Genomic DNA, 15239 nt, shown 5'->3' with positions numbered 1-15239 from the left:
GGCTGCAAAACTTGGAAGAAGCAGGCAGCTCTAACTTGGACAGATGTCAAGGCCACTCGACATCTCAGCACAGCTGAGAAGGTGTGCCATCCCTCTGTCGACCAGCCAATCAATATTTGTTGAATGCCAGCAAGGAAAAAAATGGAACACTAGATCCTGAGACCTCACAGCAAATCAGTTATACAAGTTTTTCACATTGTTGGTGCTCATTAAATGTATATTATTTTCTATCTTTTTACAATTTGGGTTATTATTACTGTTATTATTTTGGTTGACCATCTGTATTTCTCTGATTGGAAACTAGGAGGAAATGATACTCCTTTTGCAAATTTCTCAACTGTTTCAAATATATCCCCAGAGCTCAGATACTGCATTTAATTATTAAGTGACTCACAGTAGAATGAATACACTTGCTCTGCTTAAAAAGGAATAATCTTATAAAATCGAATTAAGCACAGGGCAAGAAATTCTAATATACATATCCACTAAAAGCAGTTCTGCATATATATGAAGTTTGCTTTCATAGAGTTCTTGGTTTGGAGTTTTAAATATGTTCTTAAATAAATATACACTTGAGGGAAAACAAGTTAACAAAATACAGAGGGGACAATATGAGGGTTTAGAATATCAGGGAAGCTCAGGAGAGACACACTGACCTTGAACTTGATTTCCCAACCAAGGGAAACATTTTATTTGCTTGCTCGAGAGAGCCCCTTACAGTGCATTCTCTTTTCTACTTTTCACAGCGATGAGAACCCTGCTTTTCCTGGGCAGCGACTGCTCCTGAGTCCTAACCGGCCTCTGTGGCCGGGGTGTGACTGGACTGGCAACAGCAGCAAGCCCATTGCCGGTGAGCGTCAGCTAGCCCTGGATCAGGGTCTTGCTTAAATGAGCATTTCTCAAGAGCCCCGAGTCTGCTGAGCAGAGATGAGACATCAGATACGATGGCCATGCCCAGAAGAGGACGCGGCGTGCCTTTGTGGCTGGAGAGCTATCCAGGGACTCACGCTGGATCCGTAGTGAACCCTGACAAAGGCACGTGCTGGGCTCAAGGCTCCGCAGCCTTTGGGGAGCAACATTCCTTGAGGACATTTCTCGTCTATGCTTCTGGCCCAGTTCCCTACCCAACCACAGAATCTCTCCCTCTTCTTTCTCCTAGCAACCTGTCCCAATCTCTCACGCTCACTCTCCTGAGACATCTTCTGAGAATGCTGCTCCGCGCACCAGTCTCTCAGCCCCAGCCCAGTTACCCAGGCCGCCTTGTGCACGTGTGCACCTCGGGTTCCTCTTTCTTCACCTAAACTGTACCCTCACTCCGGAACACCCCCCCCAACTCTACCTATTACCTTCATTACAATCCGAGACTAAATGCTACCTCTTCAATGAAGCCTGTCCCAACTGCCCCAGCCAGAGATGATTCTGCAGTGCTCTGTGCCCTCCAAAGCATCTTTATTACACGGCAGAGCATGGGATGGCCCCCTCACTGGCGTCAAATCCTGTCTCTGCCACTTATTAGATATGTGACATTGCACAACTGACTTAACCTTTCTGTGCCTCAGTTACCAACATGGGGATAATAATGATAATATCTGTTTCAGAGAATTATAATGAGTTAATTGAATTAATACATGCAAAACACTTAAAACACTGCCTTAAGCATAGTGACTGCTTAATAGGCATTAATTTTTCTTGTGTTTTCTTTCTTTCTTTTTTTTTTTTTAAGCTACGGTTCCACTTAGCCCTGTCGTGAGTTGGGCATCTGTCACCTCCCCATATAACATTGCAAGTCCCTCAGCAGCCTGCACGCCCAAACTGACAGTTTAATGAGCACTGAACTACACTTCCAGTTCTGTTTTTTGCCTCTTTTTTATGCCCTATGCTCTTAAAATTTACTTCTTGTTATGGATAATATCAAAGATATACAAGAGTAGGGTGAACTCATGTACCCATCACCCGGCTTTAACAATGATTAACTCATGGCCAACTCTATTTCCTCTGTACCCCCAGTCACTCTCCTCCCTTCTGCTCCAAACCCTAAGTTATATGGAAGAAAACACCAGGTGAAATATTTCATCCCGGGGGAGATGATCTAGTTTAATTCTTGTACCAAGCAGGAATCATCTTGAGGACAGACTCAAGCTTTCAGGCCATGGACCCCTCCCCAGAGCCGTGGGCTTAGATTTTGACCCAGTGTCCTCCCACCATCATTTACAGGAGTTTTGTTTTGAGAGGCCACGCTTTGAACTGTGGTACCATCTAATCTTTGCAATAAGTCGTGATGGATGGGGATCTTTGAAGATGACTTGATCATTGGGAAAAGTCCCATTTATTGGTCACAGTGGACACCGTGTCTTGAGTCATTGACTCCCTAAGAGGCAAGGATCATGCTTGTCTGACTCACTATGACTATGTCTCAGGCAATTGGACACTTGAGAATTTCTACCACTGACAATGAAAAATTTTATTGCACTAAGCACTAATTAGTTCTAGCTAGAAGATTTTAGCTAGTTTAAAATTGTACTTTCGAGAACACATTTGCAAATTAAAAATTTTAAGATAGAAATCATCGTCGTTTGTTTTTTTTTAAAAAATAGAATACTCTTACAGCATGTCACACAAGAAGAATTGCTTTGGGGAAAGTTGTGCTGGGTTTAGAAAATGGGGTAAGGGAGAAAACCATTCTGTCGGTTATATTTTTGTGCCTGAATCATTCCATGAAAGGTTCATTTGGTACCTACTAGCTGCAGAGAGATGGCAAATAGCCAGCACACATGTTGCTACGGTCCTTTCTGAGGTCAAGTAGACAACTGGTAACCAATCATGCTGAAGCCGAGCACTCCCTCATGGTCCTTCTCAGTAGAGTGTTCCAGATCGTCATTTCCAATCACAGCTCACCCCTGACTTAGTGGCATCTACTTAGTAACATCGCATCCCTGGGTCAGAAAATGGTTTATTTGCTAAGAGCATGCTAGGGTCTAGGGTTATAAGTCATGGGGGTAAGAGACATTTTATGTCAAAAGTGCTCAGATGTTCTTATATACCCTTATTCCCTCAACACACTTCCAGACACTGCATGATAATTTCAAAGCTGTTGGTGAAGTTGATAGAAAGTGAATTGTGCTATTGGACATCAGCTATGATCTTTTAAAAATGTTACAAATTTGAATTGTGTTTTTTTCTTTATTTTCCCCCACATTTCCTGGAATCGCCAAGCCCCCCAACCTGTGTGCCCTGTTTGCATCCTAGACATTCTCCAGTCAACTTATTAATTGGAGGGACAGAGTCTAAGCTACTGGCCACTCCCTGGGCATCATGGTTCCTGTCTTCCTAATAAAATGATGCTTATAAAGGTTGGAATTAGAGACATTTGTGAAATTTGGGGTTGAGTGCTGGCTTTGACGTACGCTAATTGACCAGGGAAGTCACTTCCCCTTTCTACACCTATTTTCTTAACACTAAACTGAGAATGACAACATTTGTTTTATGTGCTGTTTGTCACAAGAAGTAAAAGAAATGAAGAAGGTGCTGTACACAATATATTTTTACACCATTAATCGAAGTTCATATGTTCTCACGAACTCCACCCAAGAACATCAGTAATGGGGCAGCTCTAGGTTTAAAAAGTATAGTGTTCTTTGGTTGAGCGAGCCATACATCTTTATTTCTTGCCGTTTTTTTACATGCAACCAACCATTTAGGCAAGACTGTTCCTTGGGAAAAAGAGAGGCTGCATTTACACGTTTAGGAGCCAAGCAGGCTGAAGGAAACGGGTGGAGGTTGGCTCGTTTCCAGGGGACGCCGAGGGACACTTCAAAGCCCTTCGCTTCACTTACCGTTCTGCTGAAGTGGGCTGCAAGGCCTTCACGAGGTTACAGCGGACACGCTTTTCAAAACAGACAGACACAGACCCGTGGGGCAAGAAAGGTTCTCCCCAGTCATTTCCAGAGACCCAGTGAAGTCGGCCTGTTTTAAATCACCTTGTGGTGGGTTGGGACAGGCTTTCTTACTATTCCTGTTCCCTTCTACCTTTACTACGGCAGCAAATAATTCCTTGCTCAACAGAACAAATAGTCCACAGGCAATTCTAGAGGAGCATTGAAATATTAGAAAAATCCAAGAGTTTAGGGAACGTAGCCGCGAAGAGGGGGAGTCACAATACAATTCAGCGAAGCCCTGAGGTTCTTTGGCTGGTGACTTTCAAGACTTAAAAACAAAACAAAGCAGAACGAAACCCCCAACCTGAAGTGCAAGCCCCGTCCGGAGGCCCAGTTTACCTGTTAAACCAGTCATCTGTGTACCGAGGGTAAGGATAGGGGTCGTTGCTACTGAAGTCGTAGCTCGCTTCGGCATTCTGAAAGACACAAGGCGGCTCCTGGGTCAATACGGCCAGAGGCACGGACGCCGCGTCCGGCACAGCCCCCCGCCTGCAGCCTGCCCGCTCTGCCCGGGGCCAGCCCTTGTGACCCGCGGACAGGCCTGCAGGTGTCTGCGGAGCTTTTTATCCCCTCAGTCCCTTTTTGGAGGTTTCCTCACCTCACCCTATTTCAGGCCCTCAGAGATAGCAATTTTGAGTACTGTGCTCCCCAGGACTGTCTCCCTTTTAAGTCAAGTTACACCTCGTGGGCAAATGGGATTCAGCTGGAATCCAGGGCTGACGCTAAGCTTCCTTGAACTGAAGGCCAGGGTGTCCTAGTGCTCAGGTCACGACGGAGGGGGCCTCTGGTTTCCGGCTCCCCGCTCCGGACCGACTCAGGGCTTATCTTCTCTATGCTTATGGGGGTTAAGCCCCTGCCCGAGCCCCTGAGATCAGCCCCAACGTCAACCTCAGTTATTTGCTCAGTTTACTGTTCTGTTGAAAGGGGCTCATGAGCTGTTATAAGGCTACAGCAGAAACACTTCAAAAGCACACCATTAAGAGTCTGTTGAGAAATCAGCTGACAGTCTTATGGGAGCAACCTTGTAGGTAACTGCTTTTCTTTTGCTGTTTTTAAGATTTTCTCAATTGTATCTAAAATATAAAATAAATGAACAAGCGGAACAAAACCAGACTCATAGATACAGAGAAGGTTTGACAGTTGCTGATGGTAGGGGGGTTGAGGGGGTGGGTTGAAAAGGTGAAGGGATTAAGAAGTGCAAATTATTTGTTACAGATTAGTCACGGGGATGGAATGTACAGCATAGATAATATAGTCACTAATATTCTAATGACTATGCATGGTATCAGATGGGTGTGAGATTATTGGGATAATCACTAAGTAAGTTATGTAATGTCTAATCACTGGGTTGGATACCTGAAACCAATATAATAATGTATGTGATCTGTAATTAAAAATAAAAAAGAATAAATGAAAATAAATTTTAGTAGAAGGGGAAAAAAAAAAGAGTCTAATATATGCAGAGACTCTTCCAAGCATGGGAATACAACAGCGATATCTCAGCCCTCCGCTAACTTATAGCCTAGCGGGGGTGCAGGCACCGATCAAATGAGTAAATGAATAAATATGCAGTTGCAAACTATGAGGACTCTTAAACCCTGCAACATTCAGTGAGAAGTTTAAATTCCGTGCAATCCAGCACTTCCATTTTTTCCCCGCTGTGAGTCTTTCACCACAGAAATCAATCACATACTTATTTAAATTCTCTTTAAGTGATTTAATGTTTTAATTTTTTCTATTTAGATCTTTAGCAGGTTGGTCTTTTATTCTGGTCTATGATGGGAGATGATCCACCACCGTTTGGCGGCCAATCCACCCCTTCCCACAGCCTTCTCTGCGTGCCCGGGGTTGCTGAACCCTGTGAAATGCCTCCCTCTTTATCCCAGTCTTTTCTCCTTCGGTTTTGAGATCTGCCATAAAGAGGCCAGATGGCTTCCTGGCCCACAGTGTGCATTGGGCTAGGAAGCACTGGGTCACATGCCTATTCCAGCTGGGGCATTTCTTGATTCTGTGGGTCTGGAGACATTTTCAAAAATTGTGCTTCTTTATGAGGTAAAACACTTTAGTTTGTGATTCACTCTTGTTTGAAAACCTAATGTAATAGTGTCATAATGTTTTTAAGAGCAAACTGACTAATTCCATTCATTTGTGTTTCTATTTGTTGGATCACAAGAGTTGTAATGATCACAATAATAATTTATTTAAATGTTGTGCTTGGGGCAGAGGTCACCTGAAATTTGTTCACACTTTTTCAATTCTTGATTTTTTAGCTTTATTCTAGTATTATTGGTACTAGAACAATTCCACACTTTTATGTTACACATCTTGATGAGTCTGGGCATATGCATATACCCATGATACCATCACCACAACCAAAGTACTAAACATTTCCAAAACCCCCCAAAATTTCCTTGTGTTTGCGTGTGTGTGTGTGTGTTGGTGAGAACATTGAACGTGAGATCTATCTTCTTCACAAATATTAAAGTGTACAATACTTTATTGTTGATCATGTTACATGGCAGAGCTCTAGAGTGTATTCATTTGCATAACAGAAAACTTATACATTGAAAAACAGTTCCTCATTTCCCCCTCTCCATAAAATTCAATATTTGGGCCAGCCATTTTCTCTTGGGTCTGGAATACATCTATTCCTTATTCCAGAATCTAGGTCTTTCTTTAACACCTGGCCTTTAGAGAGCATACCTTCCTGTCTCCACTGGCCACAATTATTGGCAAGACTCGAGTTCTGCTTTGTTCCACTTAGATTCCAAACTACTTTCATTCACCTTTAAAAGTTTAATTCTCCATCTAGTCTAGAATCTCTGTCTCTGAGAACCCTCTCAGATTTGGCATGTCCCCCCCCCCCCCCCCGACTTTCTTGAGATATTTGAATCTCAATTCTTTTGAGAGATACTATTTTGAAATAGTAATTTATTTGCCTTCCCTAAGTATGTTTGGTTACCGCTAATATTCCCTGAATTTTTGAGAGAGGAGCATTCTTAGGTAGAGGTAGTGGGGTCGGAATATCAAGAGAAACACAAGTTAATACTTTTTCTTTTGGGTTTCAAAGCTGAGGTTTTTTGGAAGACTATTGCGAAGCCTGATTTGTTTCCCCATAGAGATTAAAACTCCCTGGTCTAGGGTGAGTCAGATAGAAAATTCATCACGGATAGCCATCGTGGGGCCCTTAGAGGGGCCCTGAGTGCTACCTCTTTCTACTGAGCTGTGTTCTTGGAGTGGGATGGGTTATGTTGGAATGTCCAACTTCACAGGAGTCTGGGATCCATCCTTGGACAAGGACATGAAGCTGCAGACCAAAGGGGCTCTGTAAGGTGCCTCAGCTGAGGATCTTGGGGTGGCCCCACTCTGCATTCCCGTGACCCTCAGTATGGAGCAGGGAACAGCACAATGTTCTCCGGGAGGCTGATTGGTGAGAACGTGACATGGAGAACCAGCTGGCCTAGAAAGCTCTGTGGTCAGGACAATGAGGATCCAGGGTTCAGACAGGGTCTGCGTGAACTGACTCGCCAGTAGGCATGGGGATGCATGCAACAGGGGAGCCCAGGATGGACAGAGGAAGAGACGGGGGCACCAGGACCTCCGATCCCTCTCCTTAATGCCATGGTCATCCTTCAAAGCTTGAGGGCAACTCTGGAGACAGGAGGGTGGGGGGAAAACCTGAGTTGACCAAGGTCAAGTTTTTATCATCAGAGCAATTAGGCTGGCAGATAGAAATTAAATTCAATTAGAAAGAAATCCAGTCCGGGTTTTCTGCACCTTTATGTCTGCTGCCTGAGCAACAGGCCGGTTTCACATGCTTTCCACCCTGGCTCCCCTTTCTGGCTCATAATCATCACCTGCAGACTGGATTGAGGTTTTTTTGGTGCCCATTCCTGATTCTGGAGAAAATGGCTTGCCTGAGGTCGGTGGGGGCTCTCAAGAGGGAGTAGGGGGTTCTGACAGCGGAGCTGGGAGCTGAGAATCCAGGGAACCCTGAGACCACTTTTACAAGAAGAAAGACCACGTATTGTGTGGGGTCATCTTCACCTCTCAATGTTGAAATGGGTGATGACTTAGGAATTCTAAGTATTTTGTTATCTTTACACTGAACTTGATGACTAATGCTCGATTCCTTGCATAACAGTCTACACTGAGTATTAAGGAAGGCAAACAGTTATTACTTGGCTGTATGTTTTCTGGCTGAAAATCAAATGGTTTATAGCAAGAAGGAACAGTAAGCAACATTTCGCAAAGGCTCTGTTTATGGTTTTATAGCTCAAACCAAACCATTTATTGATTTGAATTACAATGTTGTCTTTCATGAAATTGCTTCTGTGCTGGAATAAATTAAACTGGTCTTGAATTACTCTGGAACTTTCTAAGATAGCCATTCACACTGACATTTCGGGGGAAGTGGCATCTCTGCAAACGTAATGCTCTGGTTGTCCTAGGTTAAGGCAGGAGCTTGTTTTGGTCTGAGCTTTGCTCTAACTTCTTCCTAAAATGCATTAATCTATTTTATTGCTTTAGAAAATACTAGATGTTTATCAAACATAATTTAATCATTGGTGATTCAGTATTGGAATGATTCAGTCATCGTTAAGAATCGAATTATCTTTGCTCCATCACGCAGAAAGTGAGAAGATTGGGCTGAATCCAAGCTGACCTCAGGGCTTCCCTGGAAGTTATTTCTGAACTTCATTTGAATGCACAGCCAGAAGAAAAAGGCTACAGTAACTCTTAGCAAGAAAGTTGAATAATTACAGGCTTGGCCATTGTGTGCACTGTGCACTTTTCCTTCAGACGGCCTTCCTGCGCACTAATCTAAGAAAGGACAAAGGACTTACTTATTTTCACAAAATCTTTTGACTTGTTAAATCTGAGGTGCATCTGTGCGGCCGCCAGAGGCACAGGTCCACACGTGGTGCATGTGGGATGCCAGGGCTGGTCTCACCGTGAGAGCCGGCGGCGGACCCACTGCTTTAACACTGTTGGAGAAGGTCCTGAGAGCCCAGGGACCCAGCTCTGGAATTTCATGGCTCTGGTTCTAGTGGACTTTCCTGGCTGGGCTCCATAAGGCAAATGGACCTGCAGGCATCAGCTTGGAGCAGAGAAAGGAAGAGAGGCATGGAAGCCAGGCAGATCTGGTTTTGAACCTAGACGGCGTGGCCTTGGCAATTTTCTTATGTTCTGGAAAATGTAGTTTCCTCATCTGTAAAGTGCAGATGACAAAACTGTAACTACTTGGTTGCCGTGAGGACCGTGAGGACCAAGCTGGCAAGCACCTTGTCCAGCCACGGGTGGGTGTTCTCTCAGCCCTTACTTCTCCTTTCGTGTCCCTCATTTTCTTTGATTGCTATGGCTAGGGTCCCAAAAATGCCTACAGGCCAAATCTGGCCCACCACCTGTTTTTGTAAATAAAGTTTTATCGGAACACAGTCATGTCCATTTGTTCACAGATTGCCTATGGCTGCTTTCACACTACAGCAGCAGACAAACAGTTGTGACAGAAGCCCACAAATCTTAAAACATTTACTATCTTCTATAGAAAGTGTTTGCAAACCCTTGCATGACATCCTAGGCCTCATGGGCTCCCAGGCTGCCCTCTGATAAGCCTGAGGCCTTCGCTACAGCATCTCACCAAGTCCTCGTCTTCCTGAAGAGTCCCCTTTTCTCTGAGACACGCCTGTCCCACGTCCCCTTCTCTCTAGGTGGCTCAAGCTGCTGAAAAGTAATGATATAAACTATCCTCGCTACATTGCCAGGAGTCTGAAGTTTACCTCCCCTGGGTTCACAGCAATCAAAGGTGGGTTATCAGGCATTCCTGTGGTCAGAAACTGGGGCTCAGCCTGCTGGAGGCTCAGAGAGGCAGTAGAGAGCCCCACCATTGTTTCCCCAACCCCTGCCCAGCACTGGCTGAAGGCTGTTTCTCAGGGCACCAACCTTCTGACTCTCTGTCTTTCCATCTGCAGTGTCCTATCTGTTCCCACGGTCAGAGCATCACCCTTGGCAGAGAGAGGCAGGTGTCTGCAGGGAGCAGCCCTCCCATGCGGAGGTAGGCGGCCAGGTGATACGGGTCCATGTGGTGTCTGAGGCACAACTTCTCACCAACTGTCACTTAAACTGGTGCTGCATCGGCATTTTGTCAACACCAGGCTCTCGTAACAGGCCCCTACATGTAAGGTGGGGGGTCCGCCGCTCTGACTGAACAGGTATATTTGGAGCACCGAGGACCAAACTCGTGGCCTCACTACAAAATTAGGAAAGTGGCATCTGTGACCAGGCGGCCATGCACAGTCATGCAGGGTGTGCTTTGCATAAAGTGCCCGCCCAAGGGGAGCCCCTGGGGCCTGAGTGGATTTGCCAAGCCATGTGCCCAGAGGTGGGGGGCTTTAGTTTTATTTTCTTCTATTTATTTTTAAATTAAAAAATTCATTTTTCAATTACATTGATATACAATATTATATTAGTTTTAGGGGTACCTGGGGTGGTGGGGCTTTAAATAATACTTGGTCAATCCGGAGACGTTACCCTTCTCTCATTTGTCTGCCCAGAAGGGGGTACATTTTCTACTGTGTTTGCCCAGAAGGGAGGGTGCTGTTTTGCAACTTACCCACCGATAGGCGACACTTTTTAAAAATTTCACACAAATGGACTGTGGAAGTACTAGCCTGTCTGTGAGCCATGGCAAGAAACTGGTCTTTCTACTTATTGTCACATATAAGCTCAGACCTCAGAGAAATTGTACCAGGGAGACAAGATGTCCCCGGTGAAATGTCAAGTAATAGCAGACTTAAATAAGATCTCCGACGATGGCAGTTTATGATCACGGGTACAGCACTGCATATGATTAGTTGACAATGTAATTTCACCGCTATAGGAACTCGGAACAAGAAAGTACACTGCATTCGTCCTCTGTTCTGGCTTGCTACTTTCCTTGAAGGCATTTAACCGAATAACCCAGCTAGGAGCCGTGTAACAATATTAGCTGGAATTGCACTGGGCTCACGGACTAATGAAAGAGAAATGAGCTTCCCCAGGTAGATTCAAACTGCCACCATGCTGCCCCAGAACAAAGCTCATCTGTATAGAAACTGAGCAGCAGAAGAGCCCAGTCCATTAGGGCCTAAAGAATTTTGTTATTGCACCTACTTGCATCTAATGTGGTCATGCCTGAACGTTCCCAACTGTGCCTATTTTGATTTTCCGCAAATAATTCTCCCACTTGCACTGGTTTAACGATAATGTTCAGCTTACTTTTGACTGAAACTGGCATTAAGGGGATTTATGTCTATATTAAGCCTGGCTGTAAAACTTAATGAAATTTAACATTTCTCCAGCACTCAAAAAATTTTAAACAAAGCTGCATAGTCAGAAAATTGTTTGCAATCTTTCTTCTATACTTCTAAGATTTACAGACTTTTCCAGGGACAGAGTGTTCTCTGATTGTGGATTTGACTCCGCCTACCATCGCTTCCCTCTTGCTCCTGAAATTCCAGCAACTTCTGTAGTCACTGGAGTGCTGGCTAAGTAAGAGGAATGATGCAACATGACAGCCAGGCTGGCAAGTGTCACCATGCCCCCTGCCATCTCCTGGACTACTGAGTTTTGTGTATTTTCCAGAGAGGAGCAGCTCTATCCTCTGGCTCTCAATGACACCCGCATCAGCATATCTGAGAGAGGGTCTAAGCCCTAAACATAAGAGGAGGTGATGATGATGATGATGATGATGGTAGTCATAATTCCTAATGGCTAACACAGCACCCTAAATTAATGGAGTGTCTTTAAGTTTTTCAAAGGAGTTGAAATTCTCTTATTTTATTTAATATTCTCCAAACCCCTGTAGGGTAGGAGGGCAGATGTCTTGGAGGAAGAGGCAGAGGGGCCTGACACAGTGGAGGCAGCACCCCCGGGTGGCCTCTTTAGAGTGCTCTGCCTGCCCATGGCTTCCTGGCTTGTCTCGCGATTTCACAAGGCCACTGAAACTCGTGTTAGGCTAGATGGAGCCGAATTCCCACGCATGAATTTTAATAGCTGCCCGAAAAGCCTCAATTCTGGGGGCTGACCAGATGCATTGAGGAGAAGCTGCCACTCACTGTAATTAATCTCAAAGAGCTGGCTCCGAGACAGGGTCCAAGATTTGTTCAGAAAAGAATTTACATCTTTATTTTCACGAGCTGCCAACTCAAAGTTAGCATTTTCTTCAATTACGGATGTAGACCACAAGCCATGATATTATTAGCAGTAGCTGTGAGCTTGTCCCCAATACGTACTTTCATATCACATTATAGTTGCTGCAGATATGCTGAAATATCTTTTCTACTCCCTTTTACCTGCCACTCGATTTTGTTATTTAATGTATCATTAAAGGATACATATTACCATCTCACAAATGTGTATTTTTTGTTTGATAACTTTGATTCAATATAATTGCTTTCCTCAGTTATCCTATGTATTAAAATACTATTCTGAGAATGAGGAGTAGTTAGTGTGTGAATTGGTGCAACCTCTTTGAAGAGAAATTTGGCAATATCTATAAAAATAAAAGGTACATAAACTCTTTAACCCAGGGATCCCACCTCTAAGAACCTATCCTAAAGATACACACTTGCCCATATGTGAAAGATTTGCTTTTAAATGTATTCATGGCGGCATGATTGCAAAAGTGAGAGACTTGGAAGAGCGTAAGAGTCCAACTTGGGGAAAGACTTCAATAAATGATGGAGCACTCATATGATGCAAAACTGCAGCCCCGTCAATGGATGAGGTAAGAGGCTTGCAATGAACTCCTTCCCCGGAATACTGCTAAGCAAAAAAAGCGACACATAGAAAAAAGTGCATAGTGAGCTCCCATCTACCTAGAAGACAGGGATATACTCGATGGAAAATGTGTAGAGTATTTCTGGAAAGATATCAAGAGCCTTTTTACAGTGCTTTGCCTCTAGGGAGGGAGGTGGGGTCTGGGGTAGAAGGGAGACATAGTTATCATTGTATACCTTTTGTTTTGTGTGAATTTTTTTTTGCTGTAATAATAACAAGTAATGTATATCAAGTGTTTATTTTGCACAAGGGACTCTGTTGGATGCTTTGCATGCATTATCTCCTCTTTATGATGTCCTTATGTAGTAGGACTCTTATTAGCACTCTCATTCTATGAGCAGGGAGACTGAGGCACAGAGAGGTTGACTATTTTGCTGAAGGTCACACAGATGAGGAGACACAGAGCAGGGATTTAGACCAGGCAGTCTGGCTCCAGAGGCCTGTCCCCTAACTGTGCAATTCTGCCTCTCTGCATTAGAATCATAACACCCCACTCCACTGTTTGTGTTGTTCAAAAGAGAAAAACAAATACAAATACAAGGAAAAAAATAATAATTTAGTGGCTTTACTCTTTAAAATGTCAATGATCCATTCTGTTCAAATCGAAGTATATAAACTGAGCTAATGATTTAGCCCCCACACTGGGACACCCCTCACCAAAAGGCCAGGAAGCACATCTTTACTTCGCATATTCCATCGTTTTTTAACAGCACGGTTTTATCTAGGGAGTTCTCTCTTCTGAGGTAGACATAGTGCTTCTGAGGCCAAAACCAGTAAGTATGCCTCCAACGAGAAAGCAAATTCCCATTTTCAACAGCAAGGAGCAGCCTATTCCTTTTTTCTTGTTGGTTATATTGTTTCTCTTAGAAGTAGGACTTTAAAAAAATAAAAAGTCCCCAAAACAACAACAACAACAACAACAACAACAACACACACACACACACACACACACATCACACTGTATATGAGACAAATAATATTGATGACTGGATTTCTCAAAAACTGATATTTTGGAAATACTTCCTTTCCCCAGAGCCTCATCAGCAGAACTTGGCGGCCTTTGGGTTTGAGTCCAGTTTGAAAAGTCATTGGCTATGAGTTGTGTTCCGTGAGGGGCCTGCATGAGGCACCTTCAGCAACATGACTCTTTCAAAACACTCCTCCAATCCTTCCTGTTATGCCAATGACAAGCCTCCATTAAGTGATCCCATGTCTTTAAACCCTCCCTGTTCCCTCCTAATCCATCTCCCTAACTGACAGAGGCAAGCCCTGGCAGGTAGCGACATCCAGCTGGAGTTGCTTTCATTGCTCTTACGTTGACAGTTCCTCCTACTTATGTCAAGGGATATTGGCTGTTTTTCTATTTAAAATAGTGACTTATAGTTTCCCTTTAAAACACTTTCATTTATGTTTAAAAAAAAAAGTGAGTCAACTTAAGGAAACATGTTAGGTAAACAATAGCACCAATATAAAAAATCGTGAAGGTGTGCTGCTGCGACTGGGGGGTGTTTGGGAACCACTGGAGCAAGGCAATGGCGATATTTACGGCTTTGACATCTCCAGGCATCAGCAGAGTCAGCCTTAAGGTGAACTGAGTGTCTATACAGGGGATCTGAAGGAATATTTGAGTAGACTTTCTGTCCTCAAATTTCAGTCCTGTCACTTGGCATTTCAACATCATGGCTTCAATCCTTTACATTATTGTTGACCTTCAAACATCTTCATCCATCCATGCATTCAGCCAGTCGCTTATTTATTTTTTCATTGTTGAGTACCAACTACTTGTCGGGCATTGGGCAACAGCAAGTCACTACTGGAGAGAAAGATGACCTTAGCTGGGACATCTTGCCCTTAGCCCTCAGTTATGAACTGACACCCGACTTTTGAATGGGGTTATCAGCTAATAGTGGTTCTCAACTCAGGTTTCTCAATAGACTTGCCTGGGGAGCTTTTAGAAATATAAATACTTAAGGGATCCCTAGATTTAATTGGTCAAGGGTGGGGTCTAGGCATCAGTAGTTTTACAAAAAAAAACCTCTTCAGGTGATTCTGATGTATACCCAAGGTCAACAATCACAGAGCTAACGCCTTGTTAATCACTCATATTCTGGCCCCCTTGCTGCTTAAAGTGCCTAGTGGGCCAGTAGCACTGATGTCATCAAGATCTTGTTAGAAATGCAGAATCTCAGGCTCCACCCAGACTGGCTGAATCTAAATCTGCATTTCAAGAGGATCTCCAGGGGATTTGTGTGTGCACATTGATTCTTTTGTTTGTAAAAGGAGGGTACAGGGACAGGTTTCTCCCTTGGTCTTCACTTTTGCTCTGCACACCCATAGTCTCCCTGATATAATCTTCCCCCACTTCCCCTTCTCCCCCTTCCACCTTAACTCTTTGACGGGAAGATCAAATTTGGCTAGCCATTCACATCTTAGCACGAATGAGTTCAGGACACCATTCTGCCTGATATTATTTGCTTTAACGGA

General features: G+C 43.9%; 1 protein-coding gene across 1 annotated transcript in view; it reads right to left on the bottom strand.

Moving 5' to 3' along the window:
* PCSK2 (proprotein convertase subtilisin/kexin type 2) overlaps positions 1 to 15239 on the bottom strand; it is a 180136-nt gene that overhangs the window by 40201 nt on the left and 124696 nt on the right. Inside the window, exon 6 of the mRNA XM_081149046.1 lies at positions 4275 to 4351. Within this exon, the coding sequence (XP_081005172.1) occupies positions 4275 to 4351 (77 nt within the window). The remainder of the gene's footprint in view (positions 1 to 4274; positions 4352 to 15239) is intronic.

This window comes from Miniopterus schreibersii, assembly GCF_964146895.1.
Source record: "Miniopterus schreibersii genome assembly, chromosome: 10".
Classification (NCBI taxonomy): domain Eukaryota; kingdom Metazoa; phylum Chordata; class Mammalia; order Chiroptera; family Miniopteridae; genus Miniopterus; species Miniopterus schreibersii.
The sequence above is the reverse complement of the archived record's forward strand: the minus strand, read 5'-3'. Positions and strand labels throughout refer to the sequence as shown.